The sequence below is a fragment of the Podarcis bocagei genome (genome assembly GCF_964188305.1).
Source record: "Podarcis bocagei genome assembly, chromosome: 5".
Lineage (NCBI taxonomy): Eukaryota > Metazoa > Chordata > Lepidosauria > Squamata > Lacertidae > Podarcis > Podarcis bocagei.
The window spans coordinates 35250054-35277425 of record NC_138129.1 but is presented as its reverse complement, the minus strand read 5'-3'; the positions used below and the strand labels follow the sequence as shown (position 1 = coordinate 35277425).

The window sequence follows — 27372 nt, the reverse complement described above, 5'->3', positions numbered from 1 at the left end:
GTTTAATTATCCTCCCCTTCAAAGGTCAGGTTGTTAACTGGGGCTTCTCCATTAGTGCATTGGGTGCGCTTTTTGGGTAGTTATTAGGCACACACAAAGCTCTACTTCTCTGCAAATAATTTATGTTTAAACTTCCACACATACAACTGTTCAGAGCATCAGCTTCTGACTTCAAAATTCTTGGCATAGGTTCAGATGTGGTTATTTGAATTGATGCAGAGGCATATGAGTGATTATGTTTTGGGGGGTTATTTCCAGGTAATGATAATTGAAATATAGTTGTTTTAAATTTATGTTTTCAAGAAGTGTGTCAGAATTGCAAATTCAACTGAGAAAACTTTCATTTTGAGTATTTGAATTCTAAAACAGCACCAATGTTAGCATGCATCAGTCAGATCCCATAAATGTATCAAAATTCAGCTTGGAAACAGGATATCCACTTTTGTTCCTTCAGAACAAATTGGTTATCCAGTTCTGAAATTGTCACTGACCACACTTGGAATACTGTGTCCAATTCTGGGAATCACAATTTAAGAAGGATGTTCACAAGCTGGAACGTGTGCAGAGGAGGGCAACCAAGATGATCAAGGCTCTGGAAACTAAGCCTTATGAGGAGCGTTTGAAGGAGCTGGGTATGTTTAGCCTGGAAAAGAGGAGGCTGAGAGGAGATATGATAGCTACCTTCAAATATCTTAAGGGTTGTCACATGGAGGAGGGAGTATGCTTGTTTTCCCCTGCTCTGGAGGGTAGGACTTGAACCAATGGCTTCATGTTTCAAGAAAGGAGATTCTGGCTAGACATTCGGACAAACTTCCTGAAAGTAAGAGCTGTTCAGCAGTGGAACAGACTCTCACAAGAGGTGGTGGACTCTCCTTCCTTGGAGGTTTTTAAACAGAGGTTGAATGGCCATCTGTCATGGATGCTTTAGTTGAGATTTATGCATTGTAGGGGCTTGGACTAGATGACCCTTGGGGTCCCTTCCAACTCGAAGGTTCTATAAAATAAAGCTGTCAGACAAATATTTGACTTTCAGGACCAGGCACTGGGCTCCCCCACCCCACCCCATGCAAATAAGAGACCAATGAGGCTGGTTTTGGGGTCAAAACACACCACAACTTTATTGAATACAGATGAAAGAGGTTTGGCTTGGGCATGGGGCAATCAAAATGCTGCTGGCCCAACTACTGGAAGTGACGTGTGGCCAATCCAGATGGGGGTTCCTAAGATTTACATCAAATAGGGTGACCCCTGCAGGGACCACCGTATGGGGGAGTGCCTTCGCCCCTGGCCCCCACCTGGGCATGCAGACATGGCCACTCCCCCTAGATACCTTTAACAGGATACCCCAGTAATTGGAGGGGCAGATGGAGACTACAACCTCCCCTCCATCCAAAACAAAGGATTGGCCCAATGCCCAACCAGTTGTGATGATTGCTATGAGGTAGGCAAAACCGCCGGGTCAGTGCCAATTAGCCCGGTGGGCAAATTCCTACCCGGCCCCCTTAAAGAACAGCAACCACCATAGCCACAGCAAAGTCATTGACTATAAGCTTAAACCGAGGGTGAGTGGGCAGGGGGGAAAAGCTGGCAAAGGAACAAACAGCTATTGCCCCAGGTGTGAGTTGCTTAAATGGGCAAGGGGTGGATCCAAGGGAAGCCTACCTGCTCCATTGGCTCCACCCCCTGGCACAGCCCAAGTCTCCAGCCTGCATCCCTGTTAGCCAAAGCTGGGTGCAGGCCAGGATCCAGCTAACATTGTTCATATTATCATGCCATTAACAAAAATGATACTTTACTGAATAACATAACCATGCTGTCTTCATGGGTATATTCTTTTCCAAAATTTACTCAGAACAAACTTGCAATGAGGGCAAATAAATCTTGCACACTTTTGGAAAAAATACCTGTTTGGGACATATCATTTGCTCTAATATCAAATCATGATGCCTATCCACTAGGCAATGGAAGGAGCGAGATAAAAAGTATTTTGAGGAACAATTATGACCAGTAGGAAAGCACTTATTCCAAATTATTTTTTATCTATAATAAGTATTTCTATAGTGCCATGTCATAAAATATCAGGGCAGTGATCCTGATTAATTGCCTGTCCAACAACTTAAACAATTTATAATAGACAGTTCGTTTATATTTACTTTCTACATCATGACTAGTCTGGCTTTCCTAGAGCAGCACCCATTTCCTCTTTAACACATAAGCTTTCCAGTCTCGCTTCCACCTTTTCAAATAATATTGTACAAGGGTCATTGAACCAAGTGAGGTCTAGACCAGAGCTTTCAGCAGTCAACGAACAAGAGCACACCCTTTTCCCTACGGTACATGGCATGTTGGAACCTAGACTGCTATCACCTGAACTGCTGAATTGCAGAAACTGCCCTGACTCATCAGCAAAGCGTTCCTTCCTTCACGTATAGTGAGTGACCTCTGCACCAAGGTGGCTTTTGAACCAATCAAAAGCATTGGTTCATTATTTTAAAGGAAGAAGAGATTTGGGACCTCAAGGAACACTCTATAAACTCTTAATGCTATCATGTGCAATAGGAAGCAGCAGTTTACGTATGCAATAAAACCTACTATATGGGGCACATAGACATATATAGGGGGAGGGTGTTATTGTTTTGTTTTTGTTTTTATTATGCACTTTATCGTGTGATTATTATGTTTATATTATTATGTTTTTTTTATTTTGTATTTTTATGCTGTGAACTTCCCTGAGCTCTACAGATGTGGGGAAGTATACAGATTTAATAAATAAATTAAATGAATGAATATTCACAGTAAAGCCAGTAGTAGTTCAACACTGGTCACTGCAATGAGTATACATCATATGTTAACCTTCAACACGGATGCTTTCTATCTGCAGAAAAAACAAGAGAGGTTTCTTAACAGTTTTGATCAAGAAACATTTAAATCCCTTCTTTGTTAGGTCTATCGGCTTGGTGGCATTTCCAAGCTTATTGAGCTTCTCCGCAGCCCAGATGAGAACGTGCAACAGGCTGCAGCTGGGGCCCTCCGAAACTTAGTTTTCAGAAATCCAACCAACAAGCTAGAAACCCGCCGTCAGAATGGAATTCGAGAATGTGTGAGCCTCCTGAGAAGGACTGGGAGCACAGAGATACAGAAGCAGCTGACAGGTATCCCCACCCTTTTATAACAATGTTGGAGTAACTGGAACAGGAAATCACTAATACGAATTAGTGCATAAATATTGGGTTGTGTCCAACAAAGGTTTCCCATTGGCGCAAGGAGTTATACCTGCACAATGGAACTTCCTCCCTCTCTTCACTCTGTGTGCTCCCTGTGCTCCCCACCAAACCCTGAACAGATTGGGGAGAGAAGAGTAAGTCTTGTTGTGCAGGTGGAAGCCCTCGATATAGGTAACCTAAAATTGACTAAACTTCAATATATTTGTATACAGTGGTACCTTGGTTTACAAACTTAATCCATTCCAGAAGTCCGTTCTTAAACCAAATCCGTTCCCTAATGAGGCCTCCCGCCGCCGGTACCCTTCCACCATTCGGATTCCGTTCATAGGTAAAGTTCGCAAGCCGGAACATGACTTCCGGTTTTGCGGAGTTCGTAGACGGAATAATTCATAAACAGGACTGTTCGTAAACTGAGGTACCACTGTATTGGAAAACCTCGGTATTAGTGCTTTTTCATTTAATGCAGCAAGAGAAAGAGAAGTTGTAATTTAATAAAGAAACACTACCAGTTTGTTAAAAGGAAAGGCAATCTTCTAGACTGATATTTTGGTTCCCTTGTTTTTTTCTTCCCTATCCCAGTAACACACCAGAACAAAAATAAAGCTATGTGGTATCAGAGATTTCAGGCCTAGTAGACATAGATTCCCAGTATCATTCATAAGCAGGCAGTGAGGCAGGTAGAATTTATTTTAACATGACTGTAGCTTGAATGCCTTCCATGAACATTTGGAGACTCACTTTCAGAATACCTATTAGTTTTACAGTTTCCTCTTGAATCCCTATTTAGGGAAGTTTTTAATGTCTGAAGTTTTATTCTGTTTTTAATGTTCTGCTGGGAGCCACCCAGAGTGGCTGGGGAATCCCAGCCAGATGGGCAGGTATAAATAATAAAATTATTATTATTATTATTATTATGAATCTAAATGAGAATGACAGGAAGCTATAGCAATGTGTCTCATGTATTTGCTTTCCAGGATTGCTCTGGAACTTATCGTCCACAGATGAACTGAAAGAAGATTTAATACATGAAGCTCTTCCTGTTCTGACTGATCGTGTTATTATACCTTTTTCTGGCTGGTCTGATGGTGTTAGTACTAGATCAAGAGAAATTATTGACCCAGAGGTATTCTTCAATGCCACTGGCTGTCTGAGGTAGGTCAATATTAGTATTTTGATCATATTGAAAAAACGGAGGTGCATTTATGTTATGTATGTAATTTAGAGTGTTGATATACTGTCTTTTATCAATGATTTCAAGTCAGTATGCAAAAATTAAAGCAACAAAACAAATAATGTATGAAAGTGCAATTAAGAGTCCAAGAGTTTAAAAATTTTAAGAAACAAAGAATAGCCGCATTGGTCAACAATAAACTCTCAGAAATTGTATACAATTGGGACAACCCCAAAAGTCACTAGAATGTTGCAAGCATTTCACATTCCAGCAGTGGGATTTGAAATTTAAAAATTTAAGATAAAAGAAATATTTAAAAGCTTGGGTGAATTGAAAGGTTTTTTTGCTTGTCACTTAGAATTCAATATATACCAGGCATACCATGCTGGGTAGAGCAATCCATTGTAGAGCTCCATATCTGAAAAAGACTTGGAATTGTAAGCCAAAATTCCAATGAAAGTGGTATTTCGAGAAGGTCATTGATTCGCTGATTTTGGTTCCCTATTCTAGTAACAAACCAGAATGAAAATAGAGCTATAGAGGGACTGGACTCAGAGATTTCAGGCCCAGTAGATGCAGATTCCCAGTATTACTGAGAAGCATGTGAGGTGTGGTAGTTTGAGCACAAAGCTATTTCGGGTTGTAAAGGTTAAAAGGTTAAGTGCCAGCCTTTAAATTGACAGACAGTGAAGTTCCTTTAAGTTTGCATCAAGCACTGTCCGATTCTGCACAAAATGAAGCTTCTCAACCATTCTCATTGCAGTCATCGAGATGTATTTTTGTTGTGTGCATAAAGACTGGAGGCGCAGGTGCCAGGTGTGTGCTGGTACTCTGACCAAACGTTCTTCACCTGCATGTTAAAAAACACACAAACCTGCTTGCTCCTCATCAAATTTCAATGACTGCCTCTGGCAATGACTTTCCTTTGAATTGCCCTCCATATTGGTTTTCTTCATTAGATTCCCTAGTCCTCTACAACCACCCCTTTTAAACTGTAGGAAGCCTCTTAGTTGGCAAGCAGTAGTTTTATTCATGCTTAGGAAAAGCTATCAAACTCCTTGGCATGAACGTATTAGTCCTGACTTGCAGTTTCTCTTACTGATCTCCAGCAATGCTCGACTGCCAGCATATGAGAATCACTGAATAAGCCAAGGGAACAGTTAAACAATTAGAAGTTCGCCCTTAGGGGATTGAGCAGCAGCACACACATGAACTAAAAGTACCATTGTTTGCTGAAATGAAAAAGATGAACTGCATCAGTGACTGCAGCTTTCTTGGTCCAGGGGTCTAACAAGCTGATATAAGCAGCTTGTAAACTCACTGTACAATACTAGATTATTTCCATTCTTGCTTAGATAGATAATGGAGAGAGAGCTCCCTTACTACTACAACAACAACAACAACAACAACAATAATAATAATTTATTATTTATACCCCGCCCATCTGGCTGAGTTTCCCCAGCCACTCTGGGCAGCTCCCAATCAAGTATTAAAAACAATACAGCATTAAATATTAAAAACTTCCCTGAACAGGGCTGCCTTCAGATGTCTTTTAAAAACAGGATAGCTACTTATTTCCTTCACATCTGGAGGGAGGGTGTTCCACAGGGTGGGCGCCACTACCGAGAAGGCCCTCTGTCTGGTTCCCTGTAACCTCACTTCTTGCAATGAGGGAACCACCAGAAGGCCCTCGGCGCTGGATCTCAGTGTCCGGGCTGAACGATGGTGGTGGAGACGCTCCTTCAGGTATGCAGGACCGAGGCCGTTTAGGGCTTTAAAGGTCAGCACCAACACTTTGAATTGTGCTCGGAAATGTACTGGGAGCCAATGCAGATCTCTCAGAATGCAGGTCTCAGTGCAAAATGGAAGCATTCTTCAACCTTTGAGAGTCTGAAGGGAAAACAGTAAAAATAGCTCCATAGTGATCTTAAAACTAGTTAGAGCTTGTTTGTGTATCAGAAATGGTCTCTATTAAAAAAAATCTCAGAATCTTGACACAGTATTGTGAAGTAAGCCTCATGTGAGAAAAACCAGTGTCTTGAAGACATTAGCTATAACCATCCAAACAGCACTATTTCCTTTGATCAAACAAAATATTTGCATTTGCCCTCAAACATTTTGAAAGATTGTTTCGTCTTAATAGTTGTGTTATGAAACTTGGCAAGCATCAGACTTTATAGTAGTGTAGCTGAGCAAAAGGAGATGAGTTTGAGCTATCGAAAGGGGAAAGTTCTCAGACTTCCTTGCAACCCCTGGAAAACCAACCAGAATTGTTAAATTACAGTGGTACCTTGGTTTTCAAACTTAATCTGTTCCGGAAGTCCTTTCCAAAACCAAAGCATTCCAAAACCAAGGCGCGTTTTCCCATAGAAAATAATGCAAAACAGATTAATCCGTTCCAGACTTTTAAAAACAACCCCTAAAACGGCAATTATAACATGAGACCATTGATCCATAAAATGAAAGCAATAATCAATGTACTGTACTATAAAATAAATAAGACAGTATTGTAGATGATAAAAATTAAAAAAAAAATTCTTACCTGCACTGATGATAGTCATTGTTTGGATGGGGGGCTTTTATCCATTTCCTTAGTCACACACACAATCAATCAATCAATCAATCAGTAGCTGAACTGGGTTCCACACAGTCACAAAAACGAATTAACCGAAAAAGCCTCAAAAACAAAAACACAAAATAAATAGCAAAAACAAAAGCGCCAAACTTAAACCATTCCAGAAATCTGTTTGACTTTCAAAATGTTCGAAAACCAAGGTGCAGCTTCTGATTGGTGCAGGTGCCCCAGAAACAATAGCCAACAGCCGCATCGGATGTTCGGCTTCTGAAAAACATTCAAAAACCAGAACACTTACTTCTGGGTTTTTGGTGATTGAAAACCAAGGTGTTTGATTACCAAGGCATTTGAAAACCAAGGTACCGCTGTACTTGGATTAATGAGCTTTCAGATATTATATCCACCCTCTTAAAAACATTATTTTTGAATAGTTATTTAAATGATTAGAATCAGCTAATATTAAAGCACCCTGTTTCTCTCGGCATATGCAGCTTTTGGGACCAAGCTAGACCCAATGCTAAATGCATTATTAGAAACCCTGACTGTGTACACACTCCCTTTTACTTTGAACCCAGTGTGCTCCCACCACTGGTTTTGGAAGCAGTGTACATACCACATTAGCCATAATCCATATCTATCCTGTATCTATCCTGCCATTCTTTATGAAATACAGCATTTTGATGTGTTTTCCCCTAAATCATCTTTAATTCAAATTGAGCAAAAGAAAGACTGAGATGTGTTTTAAGCCAGTAATATGTACACAGCCGATATTGGGCTTAAAAAGAAAAAGAAAAGTTAATAGTAGATATTGCAGATGATTTTCATTGAGGACTACTGCATGTGGGGAGGGGAGGTTTAACCATTTATTCCCCAGCTGTGATCCCAGATATTAGCTTTAGAAAGAAAGCTGCCATGAAGCTAATAGTTCTGCTTAGGAGCAGATCTATTATGTGGAATAGGTCTGCGATATATTCCACATGCTCTCTGTATAGGGGAATTTCACCCTCATTGAATCAAAGAGAACTAGAGAGAGATTGGTGAGCGCAGTAACTGAGGTGCTTGACTGATCTGATTACTTCTCACTTTGATTTATAAAATGTGTCTTCCCTCTAGGAACCTGAGTTCTGCAGATGTTGGACGTCAAACCATGAGGAACCACCCTGGACTGATTGACTCTGTAATGGCTTATTCTCAGAACTGTGTGGCTGCCAACCGGCCAGATGACAAGGTACAAGTCAGACGTAGAGTAATGTTTGTTCATCAGCTGATATAACTCTGGTTAACATTGCCAGAATTGTAAACCGAGAATTATTTTTACAGCAATGTCTTTTTTTAAAGATTCCTGCCCTGTGTAAAGTATTTATGCACTGACAACTGAGAGAAGTGACTGGTTATTTCATTTTCTTTGTTTTAGTCTGTGGAGAACTGCATCTGTATCCTGCACAATCTGTCCTACCGCCTTGACGCTGAGGTGCCTAATAAATACACGCAGCTCAACCACATGGCCAGGAACAGTTACACAGACAAAACCCTGACTGGCTGCTTCAACAACAGAGGTGGAAAGCTGGAGGTGAGATTTGGTGCATAGAGCTACATCATTGCCTTCTGTTAAAGGCAACATTGGATGATGGTTATTTCAATTTCCCGCCTGCCTTTCACCATAAAGTCCCAGGGTGGGTTTCAGCAATTCAAAAATGCAATATTCAAAAACAGTTTAATATTAGTTTTGTGTAATAAATAAGTAAAATGGGGTTCTTTTGCAAAACATGGGTTAAAAAAGAGGGGTTCTTTTGTAAAACTTCAACTTCAACTTTTGTAAAATTTCAACTTCTTCAACTGTGTATCTGAAGAAGTGTGCATGCACACGAAAGCTCATACCAAAAACTAACTTAGTTGGTCTTTAAGGTGCTACTAGAAGGAATTTTTTTATTTCAACTTCTTAGATATTTTAATTATTCTTATTTACCCTTAGTATGATGACTATGACCTACCTCTTCCTGAAGAGGACTATAAACCCAGAGGGTCCAGCTGGTTGTACCATTCAGATGCCATCCGCACATATCTGTCTCTGATGGACCAGAGCAAGAAAGATGCTACTTTGGAAGCTTGTGCTGGAGCCCTGCAAAATCTGACTGCAAGCAGAGGACTGGTAAATGCCTTATTTTGCCTTCCACATCTGGAAAAGCACTTTGTTAACTGATGATAGTAGACACTCTGTGTATGATGTATGCTGGCTACCACCCCAAAACTCTAGAAATAAGAAATGCCTAATTATTAATTTTTTCTAGATGTCAAATGCAATGAGCCAGTTGATTGGTCTAAAGGAGAAAGGTTTGCCCCGTATAGCACGCCTTCTGCAGTCCACTAATGCTGAAGTAGTTCGCTCTGGAACATCCTTGCTGAGCAATATGTCTCGACACCCTATTCTACACAAAACAATGGGTAGGCACCATTTTGTATTCTACCTATTTTCCTTTCTTTCCATTCACACGCTTTTCTTCATATATGTCATTTCTTTTCAAAAGTCCCACTCTGCTATATGATCAGAGTGTTTAAATCTCTTCTATCACAATACAGTGGTACCTCGGGTTAAGTACTTAATTTGTTCCGGAGGTCCGTTCTTAACCTGAAACTGTTCTTAACCTGAAGCACCACTTTAGCTAATGGGGCCTCCTGCTGCCGCCGCGCCGCTGGAGCATGATTTCTGTTCTCATCCTGAAGCAGAGTTCTTAACCTGAGGTACTATTTATTGGTTAGCGGAGTCTGCAACCTGAGGTGTATGTAACCAGAGGTACCACTGTAAAGTGTTCATCGGTGAGAAGCTGGTTCAACATTTTTCTGTTCTCATCCAGTTTTGTGCTTTCATGTTTGTTCAAGATCAGCAGGTCTGTCTAATGATCTAAAAAGCAACTGAGAATAAGCAAAGAATTATTTACCCTCCGGATGATGCTATCTCTCTCATGTAAAATGCTGTTGGTTGGGGTTTGGAGGGGGGCAGGTGTGTTAAGTTAGGCTTGGTACCCACAGTCACAGCTACATGAGCTTCATCACTACCTGAAGCTGATCTGCTGTGGCTCTTCCCACCTGATAATTTTGCTTTTTAGCAAAAGTGGGATCTGTTGCTACAACTCCCAAGGGGGACTAATATTCCCCTTATGCCCGATTGTAGACCTTATTGAGTAATGCTTATTTAGTTTCAGTAACCCTTTTGAGTTTTAGACAACTCAATAGCTTTTTTGAGTTGTATTTAATGGTGATCTGTTTCTGCCCTTCAGCTAATCAGGTGCTCCCAGATGTGACTCGTCTCCTGGCCCTCCAGGCTCCAGGTTCCAGCAACTATGGGGACATTATGACATCTGCTTGCTACACACTGAGGAACCTAATCATGTCCAACCCACAAATGGCTAAGCCCTACCTGACAGGCAGCTTGATAAATAATGTTGTAGGCCTATGCCGTAATGGGTGAGTAATGGTGACGAAAAGTGGGCATATGAGAGATTTGAACCATGATTTGAATATATCCCTTTCTTTGCATATCATATATATGTGCAGCTTAGAACTTTTCCATTTCTAATTTATTTATTGCAGAACACTGACACCTCACCATAAGCATTTTTAAAAGCTGGTTAGTGTGAGTCTCAGATACCGAGTTTGTTTTCCTAAACCACTGATGGGAAACCTGTGGTCCTCTTGTTGTTATTTGATCCCAGTTTCCATCAGGCCCAGCCAGCATGGCCATTAGTCAGAGATGATGGGCTTTGTAAAGCTCCTCAGCGCTGCCCTTAACTTTGAACCTGGCATACCTAGAGACTCATTAATACCATGGAATGGGGTTGGTGGTGGCTGCTGTCCACTGAATGGCATTTTAAACTTTGGCTATTGTAGTTTATTTTGTAAACTACATTCTGAAGATTTGCATGTAACACTAAACCAAGATTTAGCACCACATGGATGAGCCAGAGGGAGGAGTACAGAAAAAAGAAATGCCATAGGACACCTGCAACATCACATCAAACATGTCTTTCCCATATCAGTCTCTACAACCTCAGCAGATGTTGTAACTCTCCAGTGGTTTGAATTCATCCCCAAAGGCCCACTAAATTACTTAATAATAATAATAATTTATTATTTATACCCCACCCATCTGGGCATCTTCCAACAAAATATTAAAATACAATAGTCTGTCAAATATTAAAAGCTTCCCTAAACAGAGCTGCCTTCAGATGTCTTCTAACAGTCTGGTAGTTGTTTTTCTCTTTGACATCGGATGGAAGGGCGTTCCACAGAGTGGGTGCCACTACCGAGAAGGCTCTCTGCCTGGTTCCCTGTAACTTGGCTTCTTGCAGCGAGGGAACCACCAGAAGGCCTTTGGCACTGGACCTCAGTGTCTGGGTGGAATGATGGGGGTGGAGACGCTCCTTCAGGTATATTAGACCGAGGCCATTTATACACACACACACACACACACACACACACACCTATATATTTTACCTATAAATACCTATATATTTTATATATACCTATATAAAATCTGTTTAAAACACAACAATAATTACAATAAAAACTAGTCAATTTCCAAAGGCCTGTTGGAAGAAGAAAGTCTTTACCTGCCAGCAGAACAGCAAGAAAGTTGTTGTCATCCATCTTTTTCTGGAAAGCTCATTTGCCTTCTTTCTTTTCCGTAGATCTTATCCAAAAGCAGCTGAAGCTGCTCGGATGCTGTTGTCTGACCTATGGTCAAACAGGGAGCTCCAAACTGTACTAAAACAGGTAAGAGAATAATGTGGTCTTTTTCACTGTTTCTCATAAAACAGCATGGCACTTGGACAGCCCCACTCACATAATAAAAGATGTAGCTAGCCCTGTGGTGAATGTCTCCTAAGATCATAGAAACAGTGTTTTTTTAACAAATAGTTGTGATGGTAAACTGTTTTGGAAAGCATGGCTGTCATTTTGTTTCATTTTTTGTATACAGAATTGTTTTAGAGGCATCTCTTCTGGATGAAAAGGAATTACCTTTTCAGATCTTCAATATAAATAATATATACTGTGACATATCTTTTTTTTAAAAAAAATGCAATGCATTTTCTAGTGCTTTGCTAGTTTTGCTCCTCTGGTCTGTTGATGGATGACAATTAAAAAGAAAAGAACAGAAAGATACACGTCGACTAATTGTGGACACAGAAGCAAAAAATTCAGAAGCTTTGCAAAATGTTTTTGCATTTATATATGAGTTATTAAGTGAGGTTGCTAGAAGTCTTCAGTTGAAACCACTCTTGTGCCTTAGAGAGTTTTACATGTGCAACATATATAGTTTGAGAGTGCATCCAGACATTTGCCTGAATTTGACTTCTCTCATGCTTATATCAAAACATCTGACTCCTCATAACATAATGGTTCTTCATCTGATTTATCCTTATGTGATCTACAACCTTCCATTCTGCAGCAAGGATATGATAGAAATATGATGGGATCCTTAACAGGAAGTACTCTCAGGACCCTTTCTTCAAGGTTCTAAGAAGATACCTTTCCTGCATGTTTGGCTTACAGGTAAACAACTGAATCAGACTTTCAAAGCTGGGGGGGGGGGACCTTAGTCACATCTAGATTAGCCTCAATATGTGGGGCTGGTCAGTCATATCTGCTGGGAGGTAGAGGGAGAGATGTGAGTTGATGGCCAGGTCGGCGTGGCGCAAATAAACTGGTAGAAGGACTGAATTGGCTCCGCTGGTTTGCTTGCACCATGCCAACTTCACCATTGCCCTCACCCACAGCAGGTAAGCAGCAGCAATACAACCAACTGGGTGACAGGGGAACACTCTGAGGCCACCACATCATCCACTGCTGGGTACAGGACTCAAGGGAAACCTCTTATCTCCCAATCCCAAAAAAGGTTGTACTTCCACGGGGTTATCAGTGGGTTAAGTTGCTGCCTTAAGAACTGGGACAAAGAGGGAGAAGTGAAGGATTATTTAGGGAGCATATAGCACCCTCCCATTCTGAGCGCACTGTGATCTGTGTGCAGCTATGAACTCATGGCTCAACAGAAGAGCAGCAGGAAGAAGACTCGGTTGAGTCGTGTCCTATCAGGGGTGCCAAGTTGAATAAAATATTGTGGGGCCCCAGAGATAAGCCTCGCCCTGCACAGTGCACACACACCATTTGAATGGGAATGCCCATCAACTTTGTGGGGGCACGGTTCCCTCAAATACTTTATGGTGGGGCTGAAGCCCCTAGGATTTGACTCCTATGTGTGTTATGTATTCCACAGGTACAACTGCGCATTAAAGGCGCACAGGGGCATTTCTCAATATGTACATAGGGGACACTTGGAAATGACTAATTATGCAGTCTTTTTTCTTTTTCTTTCAGACTTTGTGACTCTTTTCTGCCTAGAGGCCTCTGCCGTCAAGAAATTGTTTGGACATTAACATACACACAGAGAGAATGTTGCCAGATTTCAAGACACTTGTAAAACTAGGTACAAAAGCTGTATTGCCTGGCATATCTTAAAATGTTCTAATGGCTGTTTTAAATATTTCTTTCATTTTTTCTGGGGATAGGCTGGGAGGCTGGAGGTTAATGGTACTTGATGTCAATTGTTAGTATTTTTTAAAACAAACAAACGGGGGCTTACAATTTCGAGAGGTACAATGAATAAGTTAGACACCTGCCTACCAACTGATGCTATGTTAGGAAACATTTAAGGTGGTAGCACCTATGTATGTATATATTTAGTGGGTGTACGTATATAGAGTGGGAGAAGTGGAATTCCAGTGTCACCAAAGGCATTTGGGTGCCATTCAGTTGTCTAACAGTGCAATTCAATGTTTGTTTATTTGGAAAACTGAGTTCACTGGGGATTACTCCCATGAAAATGTGCACAGGATTGCACAACCTAAAGGGTTGGGAGTCAGCCCCATTGAACATAGTGTGGCTTCCTTCTTAATAACCATGCACAGGATAGTGCTTTAAGTCCTTTTTATTCCTCATTTTCAACAAATTATGTAAAATTACTAATACCTTATGTGTTTCTTTCTTTGTCAGTGGTCATTCTACATAGATAATTAGTTTAGAGCTCCTGTTTTAGATTGCTGAAATTATTTCTCCCTAAACTTTACTGACATCACAGAGTTTCTTCTGCATTCATCTTTTTTTTGGGGGGGGTGAGGGTGTGGGCACCAGTTCTGCTTTCGTATTCCATTTTATGGCTAAGCATTTTTCTCCCTATAGGTCACTTAGTTTCCAAATCCCAAGAAGCAAATTCATGTCAGATAAATTTCTCCTGAATTGATTCTTGATAGTTTTTGAAAACTTTATTTTTATACTATATATAAGTAATGGATTGTGTGGAAGACCCCCAAGGTCTTACTAAGGATATAATCTACCACAAGCTTCTATGTGGCTTTTCAAAAATATTTGCTTTACCAAAGTCGGATTCTTGCTATTTCATAAATCCGTCAGCTGAACAAGTCTGCCGATATATACTCAGAAAAAAGAAAAATAGACGTGATCTACTCTTTGAGAATTCCTGTCATGTTCACTCAGTAGCACAAACAATTTCCTCTCACCCAATGTAACTTTCCTCTCCTCTCCTCTGCCCTGTGGGCCCCCAAGCCCCCTTCACAGGGTCTTCCAACCCTCTGAAGTAGATTCTGAAGATGTGGGGGGAGGACATAGAATTGGATTGGGGGTGAAGAGAAAAGGAAAGGGAAATGCTCCATTGTGAGAGCAGAAGTCTTCTGACTTCACTTTGTACCCAGAGCCTTCTCCCAAGGCTCATGAGTAGGAACCAAAATGAAATTACAGTGTTTAACAAGTAGCTATGAAATTGAACTGTTTCTTGTCAGACCATTTTAGAAGCTTGGGAGGAAAGGGGTGGTGGTTTTCATTTTTTTTAAAAAAAGAAATATGTTCAAGCAGTTTCTGCTGGATCTAAAATGGATTTGCCCTATGCTTTTCAACTACCATTTCAGTCTTCACACCTCAGAGGCATCCTGTCATAGGTTTTTGTACATTTTTCAGTGGTGTGTTGTAATACTCCTGGGGTGGTTATGGCATTTTGTAGAGGAGCTTTAGCTTGGGCAAATGGTGCGTCGTTATTCAGTGATAAAAGTACATTTATGAAAGCAAGTTGCTGTGTCATTCCAAATAAACGACAAAGATAAGTTAATTCAAAGAAGTTGAGGGCGGGAAAGTTTCCTGTTCCCTCCTTCTCCCTGCAGATATCTGCAGTCTCCAGGTGGGGAACTCTCCAGAGGATGGGGGACTCTCCTGCCCATTGTAGAATGACGAGCAGGGGAAAAGGAGCCATCAGGCAGCTGAGAGAGCACAGACCTAGGGAAGAAGTGAAGTCTTGGAAAGGAGGACTGGGACAAGGAGTGGTACAGAATAATGGAGAGGAGTTGAGAGGAGTGGAGCTGAGAGGAGAGGGAGGAATCTAAGAGGAGAAAGAAACTAGGAAAGAGAATGGGCAGACAGGAAGGTTGCACATGGCCAGGAACTGTAGAAATGAACAGTGTTGCAATTTACCTTTGAATGTACCAATCAAATGTATCAGCAGTAGGTTTCTGGATTACATGTGCTTTATCTCATCTTCATCAGTTTGATTGGTTCCAAGTTTTCAGAGGACCCTCAGCAAAATCAACCCCCTCCTAACTTACAGGGACATGATGCTGATGTTTAATTTCCCACAATGCCTATGTTGCATCACTCCATGGTATTGTGGGAAATGTAAAAGTGGTGCCCAGTGTTGATTTAGAGTCCTGGCTGCTGGGGGGGGGGTAGATGAGGGGGCAGGCACAGGTCACATGTCATTAGTAGGCCCTACCAGAGTCAGGTCCCAAGAATTGCTGTGTGGTGATGCCAGACCTGGTCATGAACTACATTTTTAACATTTGATATTTTATAACGACAAGCTACTAATAGTCTTAATAGTGTTCATATATGTAAGCATAAAGTGTGTGTCTACACATACACCAGATTTGTTAACAGAATGATTAGCAGAATGATTATCAATGAGTTAATAGAAGGCTTTGGCACAACTAGTCAGTTATCAGATAATCAAGAACTACCTGTCATCTGCACTTGCCCTCCATAAACCAGTTTTGTCAATGTTTGGCATGTAGTAAGAGAACCCTTACCACTGGTATTGTTATGCTTTTTAGCAAGGCAAATTGATCTTGAAGAGATCTACATGAGCAGTAATGTCAAATGCCCTACAATGGCTCCTGATCCCTGATCAGCCCTCTTCTCCTAACTTATTATCCAAAGAGAAATGGCTCCAGTGTATATATCATTTGCTAGCATGGAATGGATGGATAGAATATTATCTGCGAGGATGGGCTGAACATTTCTTTTGGCCCTGCCACATGAGAAGCAAGATGCAACAGGCTGGTGTTTGCATAGGATGTGAGTCACGTAAATAAATGCTAGAACCTGTTATGACCTCAAGATAGCAAAAAGTGCTTTCCTTATTAGGGCTTGCTTTGTTTTATGCATTCTAAAATGCTAGTCAAAGGATGTCTTGGATGTCCAATGCATCATTTCAGAAGGCTCATGGGCACAACTAGAAGAAATGAACTTTTGCAAGCTTACTCCTCGGTTGTATTAATTTACTACCTTTTATTACCACCCATATCACTAACCCAGCTATACAAAGTATTCTGTAATATATATGTACAAGAATCCCATGTCAACTTTGTTTTTTCCTGTACTGTATGTGTATTTGCTTCATTGGAACATCTGAAATCAATAAAGAGTTGGGAGATCTTTTAACTTTTCACCTTGGCTATTTTGCTTACTTTGCTTCTTTCTGCCACCAAATATATTGATAAATAAAGCAACTTACGAATAATTCAGTTTTCTTCATTCTGCAGTTAGTGGAAGACTGTCCTTTCTTCTAAAGATCTCAAAACATATTTCCTATTATGCACCATCAGCTTTGTGCAGCTTTAATGAAAGACAGAAGCAGGAGGACTATGGTGGTAGGTGAGGACATGCCTCAGTCTCACTATAGATCACAGCACTGCATTTCTAGGAGCTGCTATCTATCCTGCTTCTCCATCAGCACATAAATACATTCTCACAAGCCAGTGGTGTATTTCAGCAACATGAACTCCTTAAGGAGGATGGTTATTCTTGGACTCCCAGGCTTGTGGATCAGCTCAAAAAAAAGACTGTTTTCTTAAGGACAGTGGATATTCTTAGAGTTGGACTAATTCAAAAACATGGAAGAACATGGGCATGTAAAAAGGTAAAAGAGTATTGGGAAATGATTTATAATGAACTGGGGAAAATGTTTAAAATTACTTTACCCCTGCCCAAACCAGAGTCCTTTCTCCTGAAAGGAGAAATCCCCAAATGCCAGAAAAGGTTTTTTATGTATGCAGCAAGTGCAGCCCATGTTTTGTTAGTCCCAAAATGGAAAGTGAGCGAGGTCTCAACTAAAGAAGATTGGCAACTTAAGTTGACAGAATATGCACAACTTGCACATTTAACATATAGAATAAGAGAGCAAGAAAATACTTTTAAAGAAGATTGGAAAAAGTTTATTGAGTATATGGAAAATAACTGTGTACAGCTGAAAACGCAGGCGGCATTAAGATAAGTTCAACAGAGTAAATAATTTTTGAAGGATGTAATAGTGGAGAACCCACTGGAATAGTTATTGTAAAATATGCAGGGAGGTAAGATATGCAAAATGAACCATGGAGAGAGAAGAAGGGAAGTCATTGGATATTTTAAAGTATGTAAACTGTTTATTTGAAATTATATAACAGAAAATTTAATAAAAAGTACATAATAAAACTAAAACACGGAGGAATAGTTCTACACTCTCTTGGAGCAGCGAAGAGAAATCTAAATGATGAGCTGGAGGAGGGAGTCTGGAAGTAGCTGGCACCTCACCTAGCAATTTATTTTTGTCTGGTAAAGATGCTTGTCTTAGGGTTGCCCAATTGCTATCTAGAGAGTGAGGATTTTCCATTTCAATGCACCAGTTAAGTGAGAAAGGAGATAGCTCCTGCCCATCCCTCTGCTTGTCATGGTCTCCACCCTCCTCCTCTGCCTGCAGTAAAGCAAACCCTCACTGCAGGCAGAAGGGTGGTCAGGCAAATGGGCGAGAGCAGCCACAGTGATCTCATCTCACTCTGGATTGTCCACGTTTAAAGCAAAACACTTGCTCTTCAAGTTGCAATGTTGGGCTTTGGGCCTGACTTACATTTGGAGAACCCAAGGCCCGTGACATGGTATATCTGGTGATGATGGGAGACTGTTGGTTTCTTCCCAGGGCTTCCATTTAAATACAGCTTTACCAACATTGACTGGTGCTACCAGTAGCATCAGTCGAAGATCTGCAGTAGCTGTTCAGAGAAAAAAGCTCCATATAGACACTTGCAAATGTTAACCACACTCCTTCATCTGAGCAGGGAGTGGTGGAAGGAATTAGATACACCATGATAAGAAACTGTAGCATTGGCATCTTTTGAGAAGGTGGTTTTATTTTTCCCTTACCAAACTGGCTTGCAGACAGTAGCAGCTTGTGGAGACATGACCAGATGAAACAACTGCATATGAAAACATAAATTAATGTAAGAAATGAATAGTCCTCTGCTCCTATTGGCTGCCCTGCTTTCCCGATTGCATCTGGTTTCACTCCAAGGATAGGAGGAGATAATAGGCCTGACGCTACACCAAAGCTTGGAACCTGCAGCTGCATGCCTGTTGCGGTGAAGCAGATGCCATGAGGATCTCACAATTTCAAAGGGAGATGCAAGTGTGTTGACACAGCAGAGTGTTAGAAATCCCACCCCCCTTAAAAAAGAAACAATGTAGTTGCCACAGAAGCACTAGAGCCCAAGAGAAATTGGCTGGAATTTCAGACCAACCATAGGTCCCATACCTATGTAATGCAAAATTAAGTAATACAAAATGACCAGGTACGCTTGTATCATTTTCTAAGCTAGGCCCTTCTTGTGTCTTCTCTGTAAATTATACATCATCCCCAGGCTAAAACCATCTAATTGTCTTTCTTTCTTTCTTTCTTTCTTTCTTTCTTTCTTTCTTTCTTTCTTTCTTTCTTTCTTTCTTTCTTTCTTTCTTTCTTTCCAAAGGCATATGTTAGGTGTTTTGTTTCATTTCCAAGTTGTTTCATTTTATACTTATATGCCGTTACAGAATTCCTTTGAACACCACCAAATTGCACTGGTTAATCCTTTGCCATATGATACAAAATGAAGCTTTGTGATTAAAAGTTTAGATCTAGAGTTTTTGACGCATGCAGGTGCCTCGATTATATCGTTGGAGGTTATTTTGCTTAATATCTAGTTCACATTCATATCAGATCTTCTCTTCCATGACAGCTTGAGTCTGACGCTTAATAATCAGATATCATTGCTTTGTTGGTGAGCTTTAGCACTGAAGTATGAAACTTTTAAATCCTTGCTAAGTGTCTGTATTCAGCAAGTATGCTAGCCCTGACTGATATGGAGAAACAAAGTTCACATTCACTTCTTGAACTAAATGTTCAACAGAGGTCTCACTTTGTGTCAATGAATGTATCCATTTCATATTTTAAAAATGTGGCTTGTATTATTGTGAATGTATTAGGAATTTGCAGAACAGATACCCTATAAAGATTTAGGCTACATTCCTATTACAGCTTTCTCTACATCCACTGCACTCCCAGTGCTAGTTTCTGAAGCTGCATTCACATTAGCCAGAATGATCCTGTAGCTCATTGACAAAGACTGCAGTTTGATGTGGTTTTCCCCTCTAACTCGCTTCAGTCCAACTATAAATCTGGATGTAGAGAAAGTGATAACACGAATATACCCTAACAGCCATCACACACCCTCAGGTGAACTTACATTAAGATTGCAGCTTAATGAATAAGAGTTTGGTGGGGGGAATTGCAGCAGGGACCAAAAACATCATTCCCAATGGGTGACATCATCATCACCCTCTCTGTAATGTGGGCAGTGCTGCAAATACATCTTGAAATGCAATTGGGGGTGGGGGTGGGGAAAGGCCTTGCTGTGTTCCAAGCTGCTAATAAGTACATACCCCTAGTGGTGTTTTTGCGAGTCACAACATGAATGGAGATTTCTCGACACTAGATCACTGCTCAAAGGTGATATGGCAGGATCTGTCATGTAGCATATCAAAGAAGCTGACACATCACATCAGTTGGCTGAGGCGAGTAGTTAAACAAGATTCCTTAATTGAAATCTGTTATCTGGGACAGAGAAAGCCATGCAGGCCCACCAGATGAACACGAGATATGCTTGAAGAACATGTTTGAGGGACACCATCTGGTACTTTACAGGAAGTCATGGAGTGTGGAGATGGCTCCCAGACTGTGCACAGAAAGGTATTGATAATAAAAGAAAATGGAAGTTTCCATGTACATATGTGATATTTCAGTCTGCTGTACTGTTCTTTTGTTGTAATATGAACAGTTTAATAAAGATCATGTGTTTTTTTTTAAAAAGAATAAATTACTGTAATAGACCCTCTGAACCTTGAAATCCATTTATTCTAGTCTCTGTCCCAAAGAAATTCAACATGGGGGCTAAATACTAAATCTGCAATTTCCCATAGAAATAAATACTGGCTGCTCTTCTGTGTGCCGTGTTGATGTTATCCAGCATATCTATTAGACAAGGGCTGTCAAAAACAGCAATAAAGATGCCTAATCTTTTAATGTTTGCTTATGCCATCGGCTGCAGCAGAATGCACGTCATTCTGCCTCATTTTCCCTTTGTAAGCACAGGCAGGTACAAAGCTCTGCTGTTGTATGAAATTAAGTCACTTCATCGTTTGAAATAAAGTCAAGATAGCCAAAGGCAAACCTTTTATAGCTCGCAGCAGATTCTCAGGAAAGTTTAAGCAGAGTGACATTTTTATACTTTGGAATGAAGTAATTGCCCACATAAATCATGGCCACAAAACTTCAAAAATCTACTGTAAAACTGGAATAGTAGTACCCAAGTAGAAAAGAATATGCCAACCAGATAGAAATCAGCACAGTTGTGCCTAGCTAAGAGGAGCTATCTATAGAGAATTCCATCTAATTCCCTGCCATTCTTAGGCCACATTCACACCATATATTTAAAGCACCATGATACCACTTTAAATGGTCATGGCTTCCCCCAAAGAATTCTGGGAGCTGTAGTTTGTTATGTGGCTTAACAGTCAATCTCTCTTCACAGGGAGCTCTGACATTGTAGTTCTGTGTGGGCAATAGTTCTCCTAACAACTCTCAGCACCCTTAACAATCTACAGCTCCCAGAATACGTTGGGGGAAGCCATAACTGTTTAAAGTTGTATCACAGTGCTTTAAATGTATGATGTGAATCTAGCCTTAATCCTGTTGATGCTTTTATCCAGAAATAATAAGGCGCTGGAAGATGACCCCTTGAGCTTTGTTTCACACCACAGTTGCAGCTGAGGCCCTTTTATGGAGTAAAGACTTACAGCCAGGTTGAAGCATTACACAACATCAAAGAGGCCAGAGATATGGAACATTTTACCATATTAAAAGTAAAGCCTAGAGGGCAGCGATGCAAATAAGGCTACCCTGGGATTTTGGTAAGATGCTGACATCTAGATTACAACTGCCAATCATCAGCTATGAAACTTATCAGCAGATATTGCTGACCTTGTTGGAAGATACTAAATGCTGCAAGGTGTATCATATTATTCGGTGAATAAGTCAGTAGGGTGGTCTTCTCAACCTTCAAGCACACCTGGCAAAGCAATTCCCTGCTAATATTTACGGTTTACTCTGAATGGAGGACAGATCAAAGCGAGATGATATGTGAGGTTTGATGTGTTCCCTTCCCTGGTCAGCTGCAATGGCCCACACAGACTTTACCTGCAGCCAGTAGTGGGGCGTGGGGCTTCCTGCTTACACACATGAGATCACAGGGGATTTAACCTGAATGAAGGTTCAGCAATATAAATAAATAGAAATGTGTTGTGCATTTTCCTTGGAAGCACATAGCAGTTAATACTGATGCACACATGTGGACAGGGTCATAAAGCATAAGTAAGCTCACACAAAAGTATTGAATTCATGTTTATAGTTACACTCACCTTATGCAGGGAATTTTTTTAATACAAGGCAAAGCTTCAGGCTTTCAGAACTAGGAAACTGTTAAAAAGTTATGATTATGATTTTTGGCCACAACCCACTGGGGCATTTAATCAATACATATGCTGACATAGTCTACTGGGGCACATAGAGACTATTCCTTTAGACCAGCCTACCCCACCTGGTGATCTCCAGATGTTTTGGACTACAACTTTCATCAACCCCAGCCAAGTTAGGGAAGGCTGCTTTATACTGCATCAAAATTGGCCACTTACAGCAGAGCTCGCTCCTCCTTCTCCCTCCTTCTCTTTTGAAGTTCACCTGGACTAATGTTCATTCCCATCCTGAGACAATGGGTTCTAGTATCAGCTTTGGAGGACCATTCGGCAAGACCTTCTCATGGACCCCCACTCCCTGCATCTACCAGCTCCCTGCATCTACCAACTGCTGCTGCTCCTCTTCTTCTTCATTGCTATCACTCACTTCCTTTCCAGGCAGAGAGCCAAATAGCAAGCAGGCAGTAGCATCTACTGTGTCTCCTTTACCACCAAAGTTGACTGAGCTGAAGTGAGAAGCAGGTGAACAATCAAGCTGATTACAATGGTGAAGAGGACCCAGGCAGTAGTGGACAACAGGGTGGAGGGTGTTGCTTACCTGACCTCCTGACAGAAGAGTCACCGTTGCTTACCATGAGGGAGAGCAAGAGGGGCAAGGCAGTGGGGAGGTTGCCCCCACTGTCCATTATTGGGTCCAGGGGTCTTTTGTCAGATGGTCCCTAGCTGAGTCCTCAACATATATCTATCTACAGAGACCCCATTTACCTTTAATTTCTAAATTGGTTGAACTGAGTGTTTTCAAGGTTTGATATATACAATAGGCAGTATTCAGCCAGCCAATCCCATCAGCACAAATATGTCCACTTGCACAAGAACAGGACTTCCCCCCTCCTGCCCCCTTCCCTGTGCCCTGTACCCTACCCAGATCTGCTCTAGGGAACTGGGGAAACCCCTAGAACAGATTTAGGGGTGCAAGGATAAGAAGGGTGAATTCTCCATGGTGCAAGCAAATCCTTTATTCCATCATCCCTGACCACTGGTCCTGTTAGCTAGGGATGATGGGAGTTGTAGTCCCAAAACATCTGGAGGCCCATGTTTGCCTATGCCTGTCTTAGTGCTAGTCACTTCTCACTTACATCAAGAGTCTCCTTCACAAAAGCAGGATCATAGAATCATAGAGTTGGAAGAGACCACAAGGGCCATCGAGTCCAACCCCCTGCCAAGCAGGAAACACCATCAGAGCACTCCTGACATATGGTTGTCAAGCCTCTGCTTAAAGACCTCCAAAGAAGGAGACTCCACCCCACTCCTTGGCAGCAAATTCCACTGTCGAACAGCTCTTACTGTCAGGAAGTTCAGGATGTGTGCTCTAGAACTGATAACATTGTTGAATGGTTTCTACCATTCTAGCCAAAGCACCAGAAAAGCAACTGTGCATGGCTGATTTTACCAGCATGGCTTCTTACAGCAAAACTGCCAGCATGATTGACAGTGGGTACCACTTCTCCAGTAAATACTGTAGGTTCAGGGACAGCAATTGCTTATCATGCTCTAGGGTAGAAACCCCTCTCTTCTCCTGCAACAGGAAAGTATATTGCAATATTGCAGCTACTACTAGTTACTGTTTTGGTGCTGGTAGTCATCTAATCATGTCTGATATTTTTAAAGGGAGTTAATAGCACTTAAATCTGTGTGATTGGAGAATGACTCAATATTATCAGAAAGAAGGAGGAACCAGCAGTTACAAGGGTTAAAGGACTGTACTGGGTGGAGCAGATGATTGTTATTACACTCCCTAAAGCCATGACATCATGGGGCGGGGTGATGCAGAACAAAAGACACACCCATGTGGGTTTTATGTCCCTGAAACCTGTCCTGTAGGAGCTCTGTGGAGGCACTTTAATATTCTGGCTGTGGTTAACTGGCATGGGAACAGGAGGGAGAAAGAGGACTCAGCTCAGCTCAGCTCTTGGCACAGAGGCAACTCCGAGGTGAATCACAGCTCCACTTCAATCAAAGAGAATGTGGGAAAGCAAGGCTCAGAGATAGAGTGATGGCTTCAGCATTTGCGAAGTCAGCACTTGTTCATTTCACTGGGACTGGGCTTGTTCGCACAGAATTAGCCAAAAGAGGCAGACTGGCAATGTAAGGATCTCTTTTTCGTGACGACGGATAGCACAATCAGGGTCACTCCTCTGGTATCCAAGCTGCTATTGGGGTGCCCAACCACCTTTTATGTTTAAAGCGCCCTGACATCTTTGGATGAAGGGTGGGATATAAATTTAATAAATAATATAATATAAAAATCATGTCCAGATGTCACAAGGACCTGAGGTGAAAGCACAAACACAGATACACACGCATAATTTTTTTATCAGTACTGAAAAATGCCAGGAGGGTTCTGAAACCACTTTCCTTTGTCCTCTGCATATTCTAAACTGTCAAGCAGGTGGTGTAGCATGGGTTGCCAGTGCCCGGAGCGGTGCAGGGCAGGGGGAGTGGAAGGGAGACAAACAGAGTACATATGCACATTCAACTGCATAATGGTGTCCATGTCACCCAGGAGATCGCAGCTGCAGTGATTTTTTTTTAAAGAGAGTCATTCCAGTGTCTGGAGAGGTCACTTCCTGGTTTGCCATTTTTCAACAGAACGCAGCAATGGAAGTACACCACTGTATTGAGGCAGCACCTGGTGTTGAAATTTTGCACAGCTACCTAACAATTTTGTACCTGGGGCAACTGCCCATATTTCCCCCTCCCCCACGCTATGCCACCCATCACTCTACAAAGCCCTGCCAGGCTGTGGGGATTGTAAAGAATGGATCTAAAAGAACAAGGGCATATGATTTAGTTTAAACCACTTGAAACAGCAGGGGCCTGCCACTGGTTTCAAAAACCCAAGTTTAAAAGACCTGGGCAAATACAAAAGACTGCATCTGGCATTGAAACTGCTGTCAGATTAGCCTCTCTTGGGAGGTTATTTGATAACAGGGGTGCCACTACTGAGAAGACCCTCTCCTTAATGAATGTTAGAATGATGTTTGAATGAAGTTAAGCGGTTTCTAGCTGTAATGATATAAAAGAATATGGAAAATTGGATTTTTAAATAAGTAAAAATTTAATGTTATAATATATTAAGATCAAAGATCAGGATAATAAGGAGGGAAAGAAATTGCTGAATTAATTAACTGAATTGGAATACAAAAAAGGGAGGTATGAGGAGGTCAGGGAAACAAGGATATGAATGTAAGATATGGAAAGGTTGATTTTTTATTTTGATTTTTTTATCTGTGTACTTATTCTGTATTTTTCTTGTATTTTTACTTTTGTCTTTTATTCTTGTATTTTTTGCTTTAATGCAATTCCTTTTTCTGAAACTTTAATAAATATTTATATAAAAAAAGAGAAGACCCTCTCCTATGTAGTTACCTGCCTGGTTTTACTTGGCACAGGTACACAGAGCAAAGCTTCTGAAGAAGATCTTAAGGTAACCTTGACTGGGAGCAACTAAAATACTATAAAATAGTACAGTGGTACCTCAGGTTACATATGCTTCAAGTTACATATGCTTCAGGTTACAGACTCCGCTAACCCAGAAATAGTGCTTCAGGTTAATAACTTTGCTTCAGGATAAGTACAGAAATCGGGCTCCGGTGGCGCAGCAGCAGCAGGAGGCCCCATTAGCTAAAGTGGTCCTTCAGGTTAAGAACAGTTTGAGGTTAAGAACGGACCTCCGGAACGAATTAAGTACTTAACCCGAGGTACCACTGTAAAAGCTCTAGAGTGCAGGAAGGTGATGATGTATGCAAATAAGCTTTGGAAAAGAGATATATGAGTGTCTGGGACACAGTTCTCAGAATTGCTTGAGTCACAAACTTTACAAGGCAATCCTATGCAACTGTACTCAGAAGTCCCACCTTAAGTGATTCATTCATGTGTAGTCAAATTTATTGGAGAGATTGGCATTTGTGTTTGAGGCTGTTGACTCTAGTGTATTGCTGTAATAGGGACTGGAAAATAAAATATAAAAAAAGAAAAAAGATTGCTCCTTCTACCAATATGTAGTGAGTTGTATTATTAATTGTAAATTATTTTGCACTTCCTTTAGCATCAACAGACCAATTACCCATAATCGAAGTTCCGGTGAAATAGCCATTTAAATGTCACTGTTTAGCCAATTCATTTCAAAGGCTGGTAATCACTCTGGTAAAAAGTTCTGAGTTTGCTGATGACCTTATTTGAAACCGCATTTTTATTTGATGATTGGTGAACCTCAAAAAAAGAGCACCCATTTTCTGAATGCTTTATGGGATTGTCTATAACATGCCTTACCATAACAGGTGCCAAAGCTATAAACAGCAGGCTTAAAAATACAAGAGCTTTCGAATTGCGGCATTATCAGTCTGCAGCAATCTTTGGGATGGGCGCTTTAGTGCCTTGCATTGCATGGGCTACAGACGTCGCACTGTCTCCAGCAAGAGCCCTTTGGCAAAGGAAAGCTTTAACATCATCTCATTTCATCAGGCCTGGAAGAAAATGTTACTTTCTCGTGATAAGCGGAACTGGCTTTGCAATGGAGCTGGCTTTCTCCAGGGCCATGTGTTCACTGCCTGAGCACTGGTTCCCCCCAGCTGCGACACTAATAAGGGATGCCAGCTAAGTGGTTTTGGCGCTGTAGCAGCTTTGAAGCTGAGAAAAGTCTTCAATTTGTTACATACCTGTCCAAGCAGTGACCATGCCTTCAATACACCATCTAGTTTATATATCTATTTTTATTAGACTCTTCAAAGGGCTGTTGCAGGCAGTTTGAATAGTGTGCCACTTTGTTCAGCGCTTAGTCATCCGCTTCTGCTGTGCCTCCTTTAATAGCTTTGGTTTTCCAAAGTGCTTTGAAGATGAAAAGTGCTAGGTGAGTGAGAAGGGATGATTGCCTCATAAGCATATCTATAATCTCTGGCAGAAATGCATTTAAACGGAGCAAAATTAAATCCAACCATCTTGATGTATTGTGCAGTTTTCCTTTGCCATGGACACCAGATTTTATTTTATTTTTTGCTCTGCTCTACTTAGCATCAATTACACTCAGAGCCAGGATGTGGGGCTAAACAGATCATTAGCAACTCTTATAGGGCAATCTTACATCAATGAATACGTAAGTAGAGCCCGCTGGATCAGGCCAGTGACCCATCTAGTCCAGCATCCTGTTCTCACCATGGACAACCAGGTGCCTGTGGGAAACCAGCGAGCAG

At 41.1% G+C, this 27372-nt stretch overlaps 1 protein-coding gene and 1 long non-coding RNA gene across 2 annotated transcripts in view; one reads left to right on the top strand and one right to left on the bottom strand.

Annotated features, from left to right (window-relative positions):
* LOC308587310 overlaps positions 1-9007 on the bottom strand; it is a 242547-nt gene extending 233540 nt beyond the window's left edge. The window contains exon 1 of the long non-coding RNA XR_014008316.1: positions 8907-9007. This is a non-coding gene — a long non-coding RNA (uncharacterized lncRNA). The remainder of the gene's footprint in view (positions 1-8906) is intronic.
* PKP1 (plakophilin 1) overlaps positions 1-16754 on the top strand; it is a 50271-nt gene extending 33517 nt beyond the window's left edge. The window contains exons 5-14 of the mRNA XM_081194709.1: positions 2945-3152; positions 4199-4376; positions 8084-8198; positions 8385-8540; positions 8943-9119; positions 9259-9412; positions 10246-10432; positions 11656-11740; positions 12417-12520; positions 13343-16754. Coding sequence (XP_081050835.1) covers positions 2945-3152; positions 4199-4376; positions 8084-8198; positions 8385-8540; positions 8943-9119; positions 9259-9412; positions 10246-10432; positions 11656-11740; positions 12417-12488 — 1332 coding nt within the window. The 3' untranslated portion in view covers positions 12489-12520; positions 13343-16754. The remainder of the gene's footprint in view (positions 1-2944; positions 3153-4198; positions 4377-8083; positions 8199-8384; positions 8541-8942; positions 9120-9258; positions 9413-10245; positions 10433-11655; positions 11741-12416; positions 12521-13342) is intronic.
* Positions 16755-27372: the final 10618 nt, after the last annotated feature.